The sequence below is a fragment of the Eleginops maclovinus genome, chromosome 9 (genome assembly GCF_036324505.1).
Source record: "Eleginops maclovinus isolate JMC-PN-2008 ecotype Puerto Natales chromosome 9, JC_Emac_rtc_rv5, whole genome shotgun sequence".
NCBI classification, from domain to species: Eukaryota; Metazoa; Chordata; class Actinopteri; order Perciformes; family Eleginopidae; genus Eleginops; species Eleginops maclovinus.
This window is the reverse complement of record NC_086357.1, coordinates 8,296,503-8,313,006: the sequence shown is the minus strand read 5'-3', so window position 1 is coordinate 8,313,006 and position 16,504 is coordinate 8,296,503. Positions and strand designations below refer to the sequence as shown.

The 16,504-nt window shown below is 40.3% G+C and overlaps 3 protein-coding genes across 10 annotated transcripts; 2 read left to right on the top strand and 1 right to left on the bottom strand.

Annotated features, from left to right (window-relative positions):
- Window positions 1-132: 132 nt before the first annotated feature.
- On the top strand, window positions 133-5,598 carry LOC134869607 (GDP-L-fucose synthase-like). 3 transcript variants are annotated; one of them, XM_063891384.1, is made up of 10 exons: window positions 133-903; window positions 2,509-2,666; window positions 2,758-2,872; window positions 2,987-3,115; window positions 3,209-3,282; window positions 3,375-3,508; window positions 4,199-4,330; window positions 4,412-4,491; window positions 4,887-4,986; window positions 5,103-5,598. In XM_063891384.1, exons 2-10 carry the CDS (start codon window positions 2,509-2,511, stop codon window positions 5,156-5,158), a joined length of 978 nt encoding a protein of 325 aa, XP_063747454.1. In that variant the 5' UTR covers window positions 133-903; the 3' UTR covers window positions 5,159-5,598. The 3 variants fall into 3 exon arrangements, with proteins under 3 accessions (XP_063747454.1, XP_063747456.1, XP_063747455.1); XM_063891386.1 differs by lacking the exon at window positions 133-903 and adding an exon at window positions 1,442-1,617; XM_063891385.1 differs by lacking the exon at window positions 133-903 and adding an exon at window positions 1,444-1,613.
- A 103-nt stretch (window positions 5,599-5,701) lies between these two features.
- bmb (brambleberry) lies at window positions 5,702-11,056 on the bottom strand. 2 transcript variants are annotated; one of them, XM_063890823.1, is made up of 13 exons: window positions 10,959-11,056; window positions 9,644-9,921; window positions 9,150-9,278; window positions 8,872-9,057; window positions 8,576-8,798; window positions 8,345-8,461; window positions 8,050-8,229; window positions 7,131-7,337; window positions 6,909-7,041; window positions 6,509-6,570; window positions 6,310-6,425; window positions 6,112-6,233; window positions 5,702-6,007 (listed from the first exon to the last, which is right to left on the bottom strand). In XM_063890823.1, exons 2-13 carry the CDS (start codon window positions 9,917-9,919, stop codon window positions 5,878-5,880), a joined length of 1,881 nt encoding a protein of 626 aa, XP_063746893.1. In that variant the 5' UTR covers window positions 9,920-9,921; window positions 10,959-11,056; the 3' UTR covers window positions 5,702-5,877. The 2 variants fall into 2 exon arrangements, with proteins under 2 accessions (XP_063746893.1, XP_063746894.1); XM_063890824.1 differs by lacking the exon at window positions 10,959-11,056 and adding an exon at window positions 10,900-10,947.
- Window positions 11,057-11,184: 128 nt separating this feature from the next.
- On the top strand, window positions 11,185-16,409 carry pycr3 (pyrroline-5-carboxylate reductase 3). Of its 5 annotated transcripts, none has more exons than XM_063890634.1 (7): window positions 11,185-11,377; window positions 13,486-13,579; window positions 13,664-13,728; window positions 14,136-14,315; window positions 14,406-14,618; window positions 15,650-15,742; window positions 15,877-16,409. In XM_063890634.1, exons 2-7 carry the CDS (start codon window positions 13,492-13,494, stop codon window positions 16,057-16,059), a joined length of 822 nt encoding a protein of 273 aa, XP_063746704.1. In that variant the 5' UTR covers window positions 11,185-11,377; window positions 13,486-13,491; the 3' UTR covers window positions 16,060-16,409. The 5 variants fall into 5 exon arrangements, with proteins under 5 accessions (XP_063746704.1, XP_063746705.1, XP_063746703.1 ...); XM_063890635.1 differs by lacking the exon at window positions 11,185-11,377 and adding an exon at window positions 11,466-11,601; XM_063890633.1 differs by lacking the exon at window positions 11,185-11,377 and adding an exon at window positions 11,608-11,846.
- Window positions 16,410-16,504: the final 95 nt, after the last annotated feature.

Here is a 16,504-nt window from a genome sequence, read left to right as displayed (position 1 = left end):
AAAAGAATGAAAACGTAGATTGATGAAAGAGGATGAAGCATAAGAGACTTCAATGGTAAGAAGTCCCGTACATGATACTGTTTTTATTATAAATCTACAAGACAGTACATCTTTTACAAAAATGTGATAAATGCTATTGCATTACAAAAAAATGTTTAGGGAAAATTTTAATTAAAACACCAAACTGATGATAAAACTTCTGTTCAATCCACTAAGGAGCTGTGCTAATGAACAGTATCTGCTTATAATGTGTTTCTAAGACACATTTTGAAACAAAATTGCAAAAATACAATTATTGTTCCATCAGCCTGGTCGGGAGCTAATACAAAATACTGATTGAGCAAAATCCATCATTAAGGAAAAACATCATTACATCATTTATTTTTAAAAAACAGTTCTAGTAATTTAAATCCTCACCTGTTCTACTTTAGAAAACATAGAATACTGTTTGCTCTGAAGCATAGGAAGTAAGATGGGCAGTTAAAAAAATGATTAAAATAATAATAATAATAAAATATATAACATGACAAAGATACATTTGACGTGCAGTTATTTTGGGAATGTTCTGTAAGGGATAGTTTAGGATACAAACGTTCACGTCGCTTTAAAAAAAGCGTATTTTTACATATAAAAGCAAAGCTTTATCATGTAAAAATTCCGTGAGAAACATAATAAATGAATACAACGAAATTATTTGTTTTATGGTTATTGCTTTGCCACATTTGCAATAGTTTTAAGTCGAAAGAGACTTATATTTAATTTATTTGTGGCAGGAAAACGACCCAGCTCCTCAATTAAACTTTATTTTGAAGTTATAACCGGAAGTGGAGTTCTCCATCTGCCACTCTTTACGGTCCACGCTCTTTACACCGGCTCCTGTCCTGAGTAGTTTACAGCTAACGGGTAACAAAACTACTACTTTACATGTCTGTTTGGCTCTGATTTAACTTGCTTCCCTGCATTAGGCGAACGAAGATGAATAGCTGTTACTTGCAATAGAGTTGCCACATTCAGGTTTAGTTTTATCTTGCTACATTTTCATTACACAGGAATGAATATGACAGCTGTTACATGCTAGCATAGCTAACTTCAACTCTGACTAATAACGTTAGCTTGTCTTGCTGTGCACAGCAAAGTTCTGTTCAGACTTAACTGTTCTGAGATGCAGGTAACAAGAATCAAATGTATCTTATGATACCCTGAGATCAAAATAAGCGAGTATCTAATATAGCTATAGTAAGATATTGAATAATTTAGTTATTTGTCTTGCAATACTATGCTGACTAATACTCTTAACCTGTTTAATGCTCTTTGTGAGTAAGAACATGTATTTGGGCTAGAAAACATATTCACAGAAATGACTTAAATTACGGATTAATGTGTGGCTCGATTAACTGGTGATGTTCTATGTTACGCAGATGTGTCGGGGGCGTGTACTTTGAGCAGCCCATGTCGACTAACCAGGAAATACATGTTTTGATCGTTTCGTCTGTCGTTTACATTTATCTTTTGCTGTTTGCTTCATAAGAACACTTCGATCAGTACGAGTATTTGAGACTGTGTTAACGATACCGATATCAGGACGCTCACAGCGAGGACTACAAAACGACAAAGCAGGTGACCGGGGATGTCTGTTCAAAACATTGCAAGCTCAAATAAATCATTTAAACCAGTTATTTTTGCCAGACTTATTACTTTATGTCTTTCTTAATATGATGCCAAGTCATCTGAGACCTGTATACCTTATAAGTGACGCACACAGTGTTTACTCACAGTAAGCAGCGTGGCATTTCATTGCCTTATTTGTACATTTGTATATTTCTCATTTTTATTTTTTAGTTCTGTTTTTGTTTTGTTTTTTGCTTCCTTTTGTATTTGGCTGCTGCAACAATTTTTTTCTCTCCCAGTTTGGGATAAATAAAGTATTTCTGATTCTGATCTGAAGTCTTAAGCTGTGGAGCTGTGCTCGATTCCATTGTGATGCTACTTCTGTGGCTATCTATCAGCGATCATGTTTAATATTAAAGACTAAACACCTTTATCCCTCTCATAAAAGCGGTATTCTGCATTGTGCAGCACTTATCCAGATAAGATATGACTATTATAACACAAGCTTTGTCGTTTTGTAGTCCTCACTGTGAGCATCCTGATGTCGGTATCGTTGACACAACCTCAAATACACATACTGAATGTGCATCAACGTGTTCTTATGGAGCCATATATAGCAAAAGATCTATGTAAACTACAGACGAAACGATCAAAATGAGCTGCTCAAAGTACACGCCCCTGATACATCTGCGTAACATTATAGAATATCACCAGTTGATCGAACCACACATTAATCTGTAACACTATTCACCTGCAACACGCCCACCTGTAAACCTGATGGGAAGCATATTAACCGTTCCTTTGTATATAACCTCACTATCGTATATAAATGCTCATATTTTGTTTTATTTGCTTAATGCCTTCAGCTCTTCAGGTTTTCATTTGCATTGCTTTTTCCAGATGAGCTGTCAGAGTGATCACTCCGCTCCTCTGAGGGTGTTGGTGACAGGAGGGTCCGGCTTGGTGGGCAGGGCCATACAGCATGTGGTCAAAGAGGAGGGGGGAGCCAAGGAGGGGGAAGAATGGACATTCCTCTCCTCCAAGGATGCCAACCTGATGTATGGCATACTTCCTCTAGCCTCTACATGCAAACAAACACAATTTGTCTTCACTTTTCTTATCTTGTATTAATGTGGCCTCTCTCTTTAGGAACATGGAGGAAACACGGGCGGTGTTTGAAAAACTTCGGCCAACACACGTCATTCACCTGGCTGCTATGGTTGGGGGGCTTTTCAAGAACATGAAATACAACCTGGACTTTTGGGTATGAAGAAGTGGCACTGCTGCAATCACTGCTAATGAAGCCGCACAGATGGTTGAAACTTCAAATATGTTTTTGTTGTCACTGATGTATATATATATATTCTGTGCCCTTCAGAGAAACAATATCTTCATCAATGATAACGTGCTGCAGGCGGCACATGAAGTCGGCGCGGTCAAAGTTGTTTCCTGCCTGTCCACCTGCATCTTCCCTGATAAGACCACCTACCCTATCGATGAAACCATGGTACATAGCCCCTATCGGTGTACTGCTAACTAGCGTGTATCGGCAAATATGGAATATGGCGACTTTTAACATGAATGTACTTCTTTGTACAAGATCCACAACGGTCCGCCTCATGAGTCGAACTTCGGCTATGCCTATGCAAAGAGAATGATTGATGTTCACAACAGGTGGGAACTAGTTGTAGATTTTATACTGTTTAGTAAATCACTAATATTGCTTGAAAAAGAGTTGTTTGTGAAAGTGTGTGTATGTTTCACAGGGCATCTTTCCAGCAGTATGGGCATTGCTATACAGCGGTCATTCCCACTAATGTGTTTGGTCCCCATGACAACTTCAGCATTGAGGACGGCCATGTGCTGCCAGGGCTCATACACAAAGCTTACATTGCTCAAAGTAAGTAACACATTCTCTAACATAGGGTAACGTTTCCCTGTTGATATAACACCTCAACTATGTCTGACAATACCAAATATTATTCTGCCCTTTATCTTATTTAAAGGAGCCCCATTATGCTCATTTCAGGTTCATATTTGTATTTTATGATTCTTCTGTAACATTAACTTGCTTTAATGTTCAAAAAGCTCTTTATTTTTCTCATACTGCCTGTGCTGCAGCACCTCTTTTCCCCCTCTGTCTGAAACCAGAGCCCAGTCTGCTCTGATTGGTTAGCTGGCCAGCTTTGTTGTGATTGGTCAAATGCTTAGAGCTGTCCCGCCCTTTAGCCTATCATATACAATGTGTCGGAGTGCCGGAATTGTAGCCTTTGCAGACCATTTACATGCACAAAAAACGATACAACACTACAGGAAAGGGGCACCCCAAAAAGCTCAACAGGGCCTCTTTAAAATGATGAATATGTTTAACTTCTTGGCGTTGGTTGAGGTTTGAGGCTGTAACTACACATCCTTACTTAACTACAAGTGGAGAGATACATTCTGTAAATACATAACCTTTTTTGTTTTTGTTTTAGAGAATGGATTTTGTTGTTACAATGTATTTATTATCTGAGTATGAAACTGATACTAAGGGGTTTAACAGGGATACATTGAACTATAATGTTTTCTCATTTGTTTGCATGGTCAGACGAGGGGAAGCCCCTGGTGGTCTGGGGCTCCGGCTCTCCAAGAAGACAGTTCATCTACTCTTTAGATCTGGCTCGTCTCTTTCTGTGGGTTCTGAGGGAGTATCCAGAGGTCGATCCAATAATTCTCTCTGGTGAGTCCTCATACAAAGCATATAAGTAGTTAGGCAGAATAAAATCTGTACTAATGCTTGTGTCCTGTGCACTGGTTCCAGTTGGAGAGGAAGAAGAAGTGTCCATCAAAGACGCAGCAGAGGCAGTTGTGCAAGCACTGGACTTCAAAGGAGAAGTGGTGGTATCCTTTTAACTATGCCAAGTTAACCTATTTTTATAAAGTCTGCATTCCAGATGTGAGGCAGTTTGTTAGGCCATCAAAGTAAACCATACCATTTCATCAAACAAAGATCATACCAGCTCAGTCAATTATCCATCCATGTATGTATTCTTAAATACTTTTAAATATTTCGAGAAAATTAAATGCTGCAAAGTTCTTCACTGAGACATCTATTCTCCTTGCAGTCGATTACAAGTTGTCTTCAAATGTATGTTTAAATAAAATACTGTAATAATTAGTTGTTCAACTTTCATGTAGTTTGTACTTTACAGACTCATGTGTAATCATAACTATTTCCCATGGCTTAAAATATGTCTCAACAGTAGTGTATACTTACCTTAATCTTTGACCTCTAGTTTGATACCAGTAAAGCAGACGGACAATTCAAAAAGACTGCCAGCAATGCTAAGCTGCGCCGATACCTGCCAGAGTTCACCTTCACGCCGTTCGCACAAGGTGGGACTGACTGCTGGAGTCTGTTTAAATGCCATTAATGCAGCATTTTTATATGAAGTACATTTTGATTTCATCTGTTGCCTGTTCTCACTGATTCTTCCTGCTCTCACTTACAGCTTTAAAAGAAACCTGCGATTGGTTTGTTGCCAACTATGACTCCGCGCGGAAGTGAAAACTCTGACTCTGGTTTGTGCCCGCTCGGTTGGAAGATGTGGAAGAGAACACAAGGGGGTTCATGTGCAAAGGTAGATGTTACTGAATGATTCTGTCACTCAGAGCTGGAATGAATATCATCAAGTCGGCAACACCATACTGTGTAACTCTGTGTTGATTTGTTTCACTATGCTAGTGTTAATCATTCTTAGTTTAATTGACTGCTTCAATCTTGATATCCAGGTGCTGGCACAGTTTAATAATAACTCTAAATTATCTGTCTGTTATACATTTTCTTGTAAACAATTTCATCACTGAATTACCTTCATTTTTGAAGGTTTTACAAGTTTTGATGTACTTTATTTAAATGAAGAGGAATACGTTTCTTGAAGGGCCATATATCTGGTGGCTTGGACGTTTTTTTTATGTGTTGGCAGAATAAATATTTTATACCTATAATATGTCTTTTGCTTCTTTCCTGAATCATTGTGTGGGGTTTTGAATCCAGCTTTTGATGCTACTACTGGTGTTTGAATACACTTACAGACAGATTTATATATAAAGAAATAATTTATTGAGTGAAAACTGAACTGCCGGCAGCACATACAATGACATCACAATAACAGTTTAATCTCCTGCAGAGAAGGCCCTCTGGCAAAGAAAAAAAACAAGTAAACATACTGAAAAATACATTAAAAAAAACCTTTGTAGTCTTAAGAAAAAAGAAAAGTGTAGTGCTCATTTAAAAACGTAGGAGGTGTGCCCCCCTTCGTGGACTCTGCAGTACTCCTGTCCCAGCACGGCTCTCTTCTTACAGGCCTTCCCTGTTTTTGTGACTGCATTGCACAGCTGACGGCCTGATAGAGAGCTGCCACAGAATAAGACATTATTAATTTACATGAAAATCCAGATACAAATTTTGTTTTCATTAAGCGGCCCTTGAGGAGTGATCAGAAAGTCTAAAACGCTGACCTGTTGCTGATTAGTGATGGGGTCGGACTGGCACTTCGTGAGTCGTTCACTAAATCAAGCGAGTGGTTCGCTGCATCATAAACACATCCCATGCTCCTTGGGGGGATATCAGCAAACAAAGCCTAAAAAAAGATAATGGAAAATGGATGAGGACTTACTTTAGTTATCCTACATATGACATCGTCTCAGTTTGCTCACCGCTGAAAGACGTGGCCTGGGGGTGGAGTAATTTGGTGTGCCAATGATCGGAGTGAACCTGGACTCTGGCATCGACCTCCTGGGAGGGGTGGACACTGCTGATACTCCAAAGTTACCTGAATAAGTGAGAGCAAATCTCTTTTTTAGGTGAATTCATTGTCATATATTTTACAGTTAATCTACTGTGTACATTTCAAACCTGATATGAAGCTGTCCTGATTCCACAGGTCGTCATTTTCCATTAAACCATAAGTTTCATTCCTGAGGATGAAAGAACAAGATAGACCACATCAAATAAATTCACTACAAATAACAAAGAGCACTGATTTAACACATTTGTTGAATTGATTTTGTTTTATCTAGCGAATCTTTAGAAGTTTTGAATCAGGAGTTGCATAATATAACATCCTTATTTTTCTGTTTATATCATTGTAAAATAAATATCTTGGTCAGCCGGACAAGACATTATGATGTTCTTTGAAATCATATGGACATTTAATAGACAAACCAGTATTTCAAAATCAATGATGCAAATCCATAGTGATTTTGCAGCCTTAGTGTGCAGCATAGGCTGTATCAAAGGAGCTCTGCTGACTCACTTCTGAGGTGTGGAGGACGGTGGACACGAGTCGCGAGATGAATCTGTCTTCGGGGGCTCTGCAATGCCACGTGGGGTCGCTGGCTTTCCTCTGTTCTGGAAGCACGCCAACAACTTGCCTAAAAACCACCGAGCTGCAGAAATGAAACAAACACTTTTTTTTGTGACATACATAAGGACTGGAGACCTTGTATTTGCTTTGTAAGCAGCTTTCAGTTTATACCCAGGCAGAGAAGGAGCAGCAGCAGGCTGAGGCTGGTGAGGTCCAGCGCCGGCTGCTGGTTCATTTCAGACACTGCGTTCAGAGGCACGGTGAGCAGCAGCATGACTCGGGAGAAACCGGGACAACGCAGGAATGTCAGCAGGACAGCACACAGGAGGAAGTAGCTCGTATGTGCGATACACGTCCACATGGCTGCCAGGCTCAAACCTGTAACCACGAGGTAAATAAGAAAAATAAATAATATTATATAGATACATACCATATTTAACACCTCATGCCAAAATTGGCCATCATAATTCCAAAAGCCTTAATTGATGTATTCAAACAGCTTAGATTTAACAGACAGCACAAAACTAAAAAGATATTTAGTTCAAGTTCATTTATCAATTTGCCTTGGATAGCCGACTGAAATGAAACACTTTGTTTTTCTGTTGATCATTTAATCATTAAGCTCAATGTTTGTTATTATAATCAGAGAAGAGGACTTCATCCTCTGGAGCCAAAGGAACCATCTCCAGCTTATGTGTCCCACACCTTCCAGGAAACCCTGTCCGCACTGTGCAGCTCCTTCAGCGACAGGCTGCTGCACCCGCGGTGTCTCACGGAGAGATACCGCAGGTCCTTCCTTCCTGCAGCGGTCAGACTGTATAACCACCAAGGGCCCCGGTAGACCCCCACACATATAACAACACTGACTATAACACCCCCTTGTTGTGTTAATAACTGTGCAATATATACCTGGCTGCTATACTGAGAAAGGTTTCTGAGGTCTATTTTTGTGTATTTTGTAAATTGTGTAATATTAAGCCGTCTTTGGCTCTTTCTGCTGTACAAATGAAAATGTCCCCTCTGTGGGACGAATAAAGGGATTCTGATTCTGAACACATTTGGATACTTCAGTGAGAGTATACTGTCCCACCTGCCCGGCCGAGATAGCACTGGATCATGTGAAGTCTGTCCTCAACGCGGCTCTGCATGTTTTCCAGGAAGTGCAGCATGGCTCCCAGGGTGCCGTTCATGCGCTCCAGTTTCTTCATCAGGTCAGTGTAGTACTGCGAGGTCTGGTCCTGGTACTGCCGGAACTCTGACATGCTGTGGTCTGATCATACACAGGTGCAGATAAAATAAAAAGACAAGACAGCATTCCTTTGAAGGACAAGTTTTCAAAGCTTCTAAGGAATTGAAGTTATTTTGCAATACTTCGCTTTGATTACCAATTTTTTGGTGAATGTCCTGAGCTTGGTGTCCGACGTCTGCAAGGTTGTTAACAATCGCCTTGTGGCTGTCCTGCACCTCCGAGCCTTGGAGCTGCAGATGCTCACTCACATTCTCTTTAGGTGACAGGAATGCCAGCAGCAGGTCATAATTTAAAATGCAAGTTTAAAAAAAATATATATATATATACACATGTTGCTGAATTCAATTCTCATCATGACAGCTCTCACCCATCTTCTTCTTAATGCCCTGAATGAGCTGGGCTACCAGTTCCTGTCCAGAGGCGATGAGGACTTTCTCCTGGTCCAGCCGCTCCAGGTTGTCCCTCAGTGAGCTCTCCATTTGGCCCTGGCCCTCAAACAGTTTCCCCTGCTGGGCCTGCAGGGCACTGTGACCATCCAGCACTTTGTCAAGGGAGGCTGCAGTCAGTTCCTTCAGCTCCAGCTGGCCCTCCTGTTATAAAACAACACGATCAAATTAACCTGCATACTGTGCACATGAAGACGGAGACTGAACTGACACCTACCTTCAGGTCCTTCATTGCATCCAGTTGGCTGGTCGCTGTGGAGATGAGAGCGTTGACGGTGTGCTCTGCTCGGCGCCGAAACAGCTGCTGGCGCGTGGAGTAGCAGACTGAGCGCGCTCTGTTGCTCACTATGTGGTACGCATTCCATGTGTCTGAATCCATGCCTTCTGTACACTCTTTTATGGTCTGAAACATCAAAGTAAGATCAGGAATAGCTCCAAAGAAAGACAAAAAACCCCACCATGTTTAAATAATATTCAGATAATGTCATGTTTTACCATTTCCTCTGTACATGGGAAGGTGCGACGCCCCTCAGCCTCTGCCTGGCAGTTAAACAAAACCACTCCAAGCTTGGCGAGCGGTTCCTCTGGTAGGCTCTCACAGCTCCCCTTCAGCCGGGCAACAACCTACAACAGATGATAGCACTTTGTTTAGATCTCAAGGACAAACCAATGGACGAATTCTAACGCCTTCATGTTTCTCAACCTTTCCGGAGTGGCATGGTATTATTGATCCCAAAACAATTCAGGTTTTCATGTGATTTTAAGTCCTAAAAAGGGTCTTAATTATGCTTTTTGGGGTTTTCCCATTCTTGTAGTACTCCCATACTCAAGTATGTAACCATTAGATTAAATCAATGAAAACAAATGCTGCTTGCAGCCTTAAGTAAAAATCACATGAATATCAAAATATTCGATTGTGACCGTGTTTTTATAAAAGTTAGCATAGGTGAAGTCTGAGCAACAGACTAACAAACCCTGATTGTTTTTACCTTGTAGTGGCAGCCGTCTAACGGGCTGATCTCCATCTGCTTTGCTTCAGCCAAAAACCTCTCATCTGCAGTAGCCATCTCAAATTGAGCATTCTTTGTAAGAAGTGCTGGGACTTCGGCTGCTGCAGGTGGAGGAGGTGGTGGTGGTGGTGCTGCTGCTGCTGCTGCTGCTGCTGCTTTTGGAGCCGACGCTCCTTTCACCCATTCAAACAGCCCGCTGACTGCGGGACATTGACAAGCCAGCATGCAGATCAGCAGGTAATATATTTGAGCCATGTCTGCAACAGAACAGCATACGAATGCACTGTCAATGTATCACCTTACTCTATATTGCCATGAGATTTGCAACATTAAATTACAGAAGAAAAAAATACTGTGTTCCTGGTTTTTAATTCACTACACATTCTCCTGTTGATTACATTTAAAAATCAGCGTTAGTTCGCAGAACAAGGTGTAATGTCCCTAAAAGGGTTAGGATGCCACTAGATGGCGACAACAACAATAGGATTATTTTTGATTGATTGTTTGAAAATGTATTGGCAACATTCCTGATCTGTTATTTTTTTTAATGCATGTGGTGATGAAATACCATACGGAGTGGTTGAAGCTATATGCATAATGTCACAATTTTTGAACATTTATTTAACCGTATTTTTCGAGACAACACCGAGGCACTCAAAACACACCTGTTCCACTCTGCCTATAATTCTTAACCACCACTTTTCCTAATTCTGTTTTTGTTCTGTCTGACTGTTGTATTGTGCTGTTCTATTTACAATGTATCTACTTCTCTGCGTTTTCTTGTGTTTCTGTGTTTTTAAATGTATTTTAATTACTTATTTTTCATCTGTAAAGTGTCTTTGAGTGATTGAAAAGCGCTTACAAATAAAATGTATTATTATTATTATTATTATGTCTTTCCTGCTGAAGTGCTTCAACACAGCATCTGCCGCAGCCTCATGTACGCATAACTAAAATACAACATTGTGATTTATAATATACGAATGAGTTTTAAATATGCAAGAAACTGTTTAAAAAGGAAACAAAACACATTATAATATATCAGTAAGCATGTTTAAATCTAAATTGCCCGTCTGTTTAAAGCACCGTGGAGCCTATCACCCATGCATTCTTCATTGTGCAAAAGGAAATGAGAAACTGCAAACATATTTTAAGCTGTATTAATCACATTTACAACACTATTGTTTGCAGCAACATATACGAGTAAAAGAAAAACATACTAAAGTATTAAATACCTTAAAAGTCAGTGCACACAGGATTGAACACAGAAATTAAAATATTGTTAAACGTTTACCTGTTGTAAAATTGTGCAGGTCCTTTTTGGAGCTGTCCCCCTCACACAGCTGATTGCAATGACAGCTAATTTTTCTGGGTCACCCCCGGGTCAGCGCTATAGGAGGAGGACACAGCCAATGGAATAACTCGCATTTTTGGGGGACGGACATTGGGTATGTTAGATGTGAGTCACGGTTGAAAACGGAATAGTAACGGTGCGGAATCATGTGTTGGAAATGTGTAGCTGAGGATGCTTTAGACGCCGCCCACCTGGTGCAGCAGCATGGAGGTAGAAAACAAGCTCACCAACAGTTCACTGGGACTCAGGTGGTTTGTTTCGTGGATACTGCGGGTGTTACCAACCTGACTGACTGTTCCAATAAACTAAAGTTTGAGTTTTACTAAACGTCGGACGTCAACAAATCTGAAACATATCAGGTGAATAAATATCCTTCCACCAACGTCAGCCGGTGTTATTCACAGTATCGCCTGACAAGGTGTTCATGTCACTCCGGGTTATTTTATGGTTGTCCAGTCAACAAGTAACACGTGCATTGTATTGCTTATCGGTGCTGGATTATTTTGTCGCTTTCCCTAGCAAGCAGGGTTTTTAACATTTTGGCACGCTATTTTGCGAACTGCAGTCTCAACTCCGATAACATGTAAGCTAGCATCAGTACCACACTTCCCCTTGCCACACCAGCAATGCCACTAGCACATCATTAGCAACCTAGCCGTGTGGATAATCTACCTTTTGGCTAACTAGCCGTAAAACTAGTGTGGCTACATTTTCATAACAATGGAAGACCCGGGTATAAAGAAGCAGAACTGGGACGTTAAGGAGACTGAGTTATTTCTGGAAATCCTCAAGGACCTGGATATGAAAAAATGCTTAGACGGGAGGAAAGTACGGAATAATAAGCTGTTTAAGGTGGCACACAGGAGAATGACAGCGGCTGGTTATCACAGAACTGTGGACCAATTAAAATTTCGTTGGAAACTTCTCAAAAGTGCGTATTATAAGTGCAAGAGGGAACCGAGCTCCCCGGCACCGACCAAAATACAAGGTTGGTGGAGGTATGAAAAGACAATGATAGCTATCATGGAGTCCAGGCACCCCTTGTTAGGCGCTGGCGTCACTGTAAACTCTGACAGGAATGATAAAGGGACGGAAGACTCGGAGGGAGAAGCATCGATGCTGCACTGGCCGCAGCCCTGCCCGGACAATACCGCCCAGAACCTTGGTTTAATTGTAGGGGTGATACCGTGGTTGCGATGTAGTGTTGTCTTCAGATCATAACCATTTCTGCTGTATGATGCATGCATTCATTACCAACCCGGCTTTGAACATGTCTCACACTCTTATAACACAGGGTCTACAGTTTAGATTCGTATCTTTATTTAAACAGGCAGTCTCATTGAGCTCAAGATGTCATATTCAGAAGACAACCTGTGCAAGAAAAATATGAGCATGAGGCACTTCATTAAACACTATGGTCTCCAAAATCCCAATAGCCCCCATAATAATATTAATTGAAGACTGTTGATTCAAACTGAATTGTTTTTATGTTGCATATAATAAACTGGCAACTTGGTATTCTATGGTACAACATATACATATCTATTGGTCTGTGGTACTTTCCCAGCTGTTTCATTATTTATTTTCTTTTAAAAAGAAAAAGACCCGTTGCGATCTCTGAGATCTTAAAGTGGATTTGATTTACAAAGAAAACTCCTCAAATATGACAAGTTCGACTCAGCAATTGCTGGGGATTTTAGCATTAGAAATGTTTATTAACTATCAGCCTTTTGTTGGTGGTAGACAAATATCAATACCACGATGCCTTAATATTTGTTTACCGTAGAAGCTTCTTTCAAATATTGAGACATGTGATTTACAGACAGATTTACTGCTTGTTCTGCTGCAGCAAACAGATCTGTGTTAGCCCTTTAATCTCTTATCTGGGAAGAGGGCGCAGTTGAAGGAGAAAAAAAAGACCAGGACAGAGAAACTGCAGTGAAAGAGATTACATTTGATGACTGTCCCCCAGGATTTTACAAATTATCTTTTGTCATTTAACTGCACCTCTGACTCGGTAACCCGGTTATTCGTGACGACGTGTACACAGTCAAGAATTGCATTGCCTGTCCCTATGGTAAATGATGCGTTGGCACTTATGGTGTCTGGCGTCTAACTGTAATAATGATAACCCCTCATTTATTAGCAATTTGGTGTACATTTCCTTCTTAAAGGAATCCCAAGGTCATGATAAAATAATTGACTTGTATATGCTTGAAAAAATGCCTAAAACATCAAAATAACAATTTAAATAAGTTGCCTTATTATTAATCAATTTAATGACTAATAGTTGCTGCTTCAACTGTCTTGTTGTAACATGGGGTGTAGCATAATCTTGATGTATATTTGTGATAATATGTGACATAGTGTCACCGTTGAAAATGTGTCATAGTTGTTTTCGTGATTCACTTCCCCAGTTCTTAGGTCAACTGTTCAGCTCTTTGATGTTTCCAATATTTTTCTCTAGATCAAAATGGACCCTGAGATGGACTCGCAGCTGAAGATCGGTTTTATTGGTGCCGGGAACATGGCGTTCGGTATTGCAAAGGGCCTCTTGTCTGGTAAGTTATGATAAAGTTGTTGAAACAGTGCACGGAAGTTTTGATCAAAAAAGGCGTTAACCTTCTCTTTTGTTCCCATTAAAGGAAATGTTCTTCCTGCAAACATCAAAGTTAGCGCACCATCCTCGAGAAACCTGGGACGCTTTCAGGTACTTTTTCTTTACTTTATCTGTTCTCAGTAGGATGCAATGGATGGGAGGACAGTACGCATAACTGTAAGATCAGTTACAGTGTCTGCAAATAATTTTCTTGATGTATTTATTCTTTTTTTGTTTTGTCTACAAAATGTGAGAAAACACCTATTACTGCCTATTATAAAATCTGACTTGTGAATATATATATATATATATATATATGAATTATCATTTAAGTTTTAACCAAAATGAAGAATGTAACATGACAATGATAAAACCAAACAAATGCCTCTCTCAGTAGTCATCTTTTCTGTCTGCTGTGTTATATTTATACCTTAATAACACAATGTGAGCTGTTCATTCTTGGGCACAGTAATTTTGTGTTTGTGTCAGTAGCTAACCTCCTTTCCTCTGTCTTTCAGGAGCTCGGTGTTGCCGTCACTCATTCAAACGTAGAGGTGGTCTCTGGGTCAGATCTGGTCTTTCTTGCGGTCAAACCTCACCTGGTAGCAGCTGTTCTCAATGAGACTTCAGTACACATCGCCGAGCGACACATTATTGTGTCAGTAGCAGCGGGGGTAACACTGGCAACATTAGAAGAGGTGAGAGCCCATGTGAAATGGTTTTTCAAATTAAAATGGTGCTGATCTAAGATGAGTAATATTCCTTTTTTTCTCTCTTTCAATCTCAAGCTCCTGCCAGAGAATTCAGTGGCTATCAGGCTGATGCCAAATCTCCCATGTTTGGTTCAGGAGGGGGCTCTCCTGTTTACACGGGGATCCCATGCGAAACAGGAAGACGGAGCTCTGCTGCGCTCTTTGTTGCACCGCTGTGGTTTGGTGGAAGAGGGACCGGAGGCCTGGATCGACATCCACACTGGGCTGAGCGGGAGCGGAGTTGCTTTTGTGAGTGTCCCAGGACTGTATGCTTTTTTAGAAGGTAGTCTTTGTAAGTGTTGGCCTACCATAGTAATAGGACTTCCTCAAAACTATGTGGATTTATGAGCTTCATGAATCCCATTGAATTATTAAATTAAAATACACAGAAAATAGAGAAATCTGTGACTCAACTAAGATGTTCTTAAAACATGCTTTGGCATTTCCAAATTTAGTTTTCCTACTATGTTTTGAGGGGTTTGAAAAATTCTCTACAACATCAAATCGGGTTTATTGCTTAATAGGTTCTTACATACAAGGAATTTGCCCCCGGTGTGTAATGGTGCACACGCAGTAAGAGGAATAAGGTTCTAATAAAAGTTGTTTGAGCCGCGGTCCTTCACTGAATTCAGTGAAGGTAAAGGGTAAATGAATTGACAACTTCTGCTCAAGAATGTTTACCTATTATCTCAAACATTGTTGATATCTATTTGCCATTTCTGGGTGAGGGCGATCATATCAAGGTTGGCACTTTCAAGATGTTGTTGCAAGAGGTGCACTTTGGAACTGAATCCATTTATTTTGGCTCAGCTCTAGCTCTCTTAAATTAAGAATTTCATTATTGTGCTACCTACTGCCACCCAGTGGAATGGAAAAGTATTTAATTACATAGCCTGTCACTACATTGAAAGCACAGACACTCAATGGCAAATTGTTTGCAGCAACTAAAAAGTATCATTTTTTATTGATTGAGTGAAATTAGACAATTTCCCATGGCACATCTGACGATTGAAAATCACAAGTACCAAAATTACAAAATATAACTCTTTAACAGTTTCCCCCTGTATTAATAGGACTAACAATGATGGTCGCTCTGATGAATCATTTATTGGACATATGTTTTAAGTCTCTGACTTGAAAAAGAATATCAGACAAAGGTCCTCAATGCAAAGTTAGATATTTTAAACACTGAATGTTACTTAATATATGTTTTACTTTTGAAAACGTTGCACTTATTTTGTGCATCTTTTAATACTGATGCATGTGACCCCTCTTTGCAGGTGTATCTGTTCGCTGAAGCGCTGGCAGAAGGAGCTGTTAAAATGGGAATGCCGAGTGCTCTGGCACACAGCATCGCATCTCAAACTGTTCTGGTCAGTTCTATTGCGTTTGTGCTTTTTTTTCACCGTTGCAACATAAGCAATTTCCTAAGAAATTCTGTGTTTGTTCAACAGCAAAATATTTGAACCCACCGTCATTATTCTGGTCTTTATTCCATCTGATGCAGGGTGCTGGGAAATTGCTACGTGAATCCGGGAAGCATCCTGCTCAGCTCCGCTCTGAGGTCTGCACTCCAGGTGGAACAACCATCTACGGGCTTCACACCCTGGAGCAGGGCGGTCTGAGGGCGGCGACCATGAGCGCCGTGGAATCTGCCACTGAGAGAGCCAAGCAGCTTGGCCGAAAGTGAGCAGAAAGATCCAGGAAATAACGGCTGCTACTACTCCATTGACATAATTCAAGCCTTACAACAAACTGAGTTTTTGTCTCATCTTCACCATGGAACACAAAGACAAAGCAGGACTTGTCATCTTTTCTTAATTATTTTGTTTCCCTTTGTCATCTATCAGTGAGGCTGCAGATTGCAACCAACTGATTGATCCTCCACTTACTCCTCCCTTTCAGAGAAACTAAAGTGGCCTTCAGGTAACATAAAAAATGTGATGGCCGTTAAGAATGCCTGAGTGTTTTTGTCTGTTCTTGACTTTGTAAAAATTGCAGTCCAACGCTCTCTGTGAATAAATGAAGACGTCATTTTAACTTAAGATGAAATACAATAATGAGTTTCAAGAGATTATACTCTGGTGAAACCTTTAATATAATATAACATTTCTGCCATTAAATCCCCCAAACCC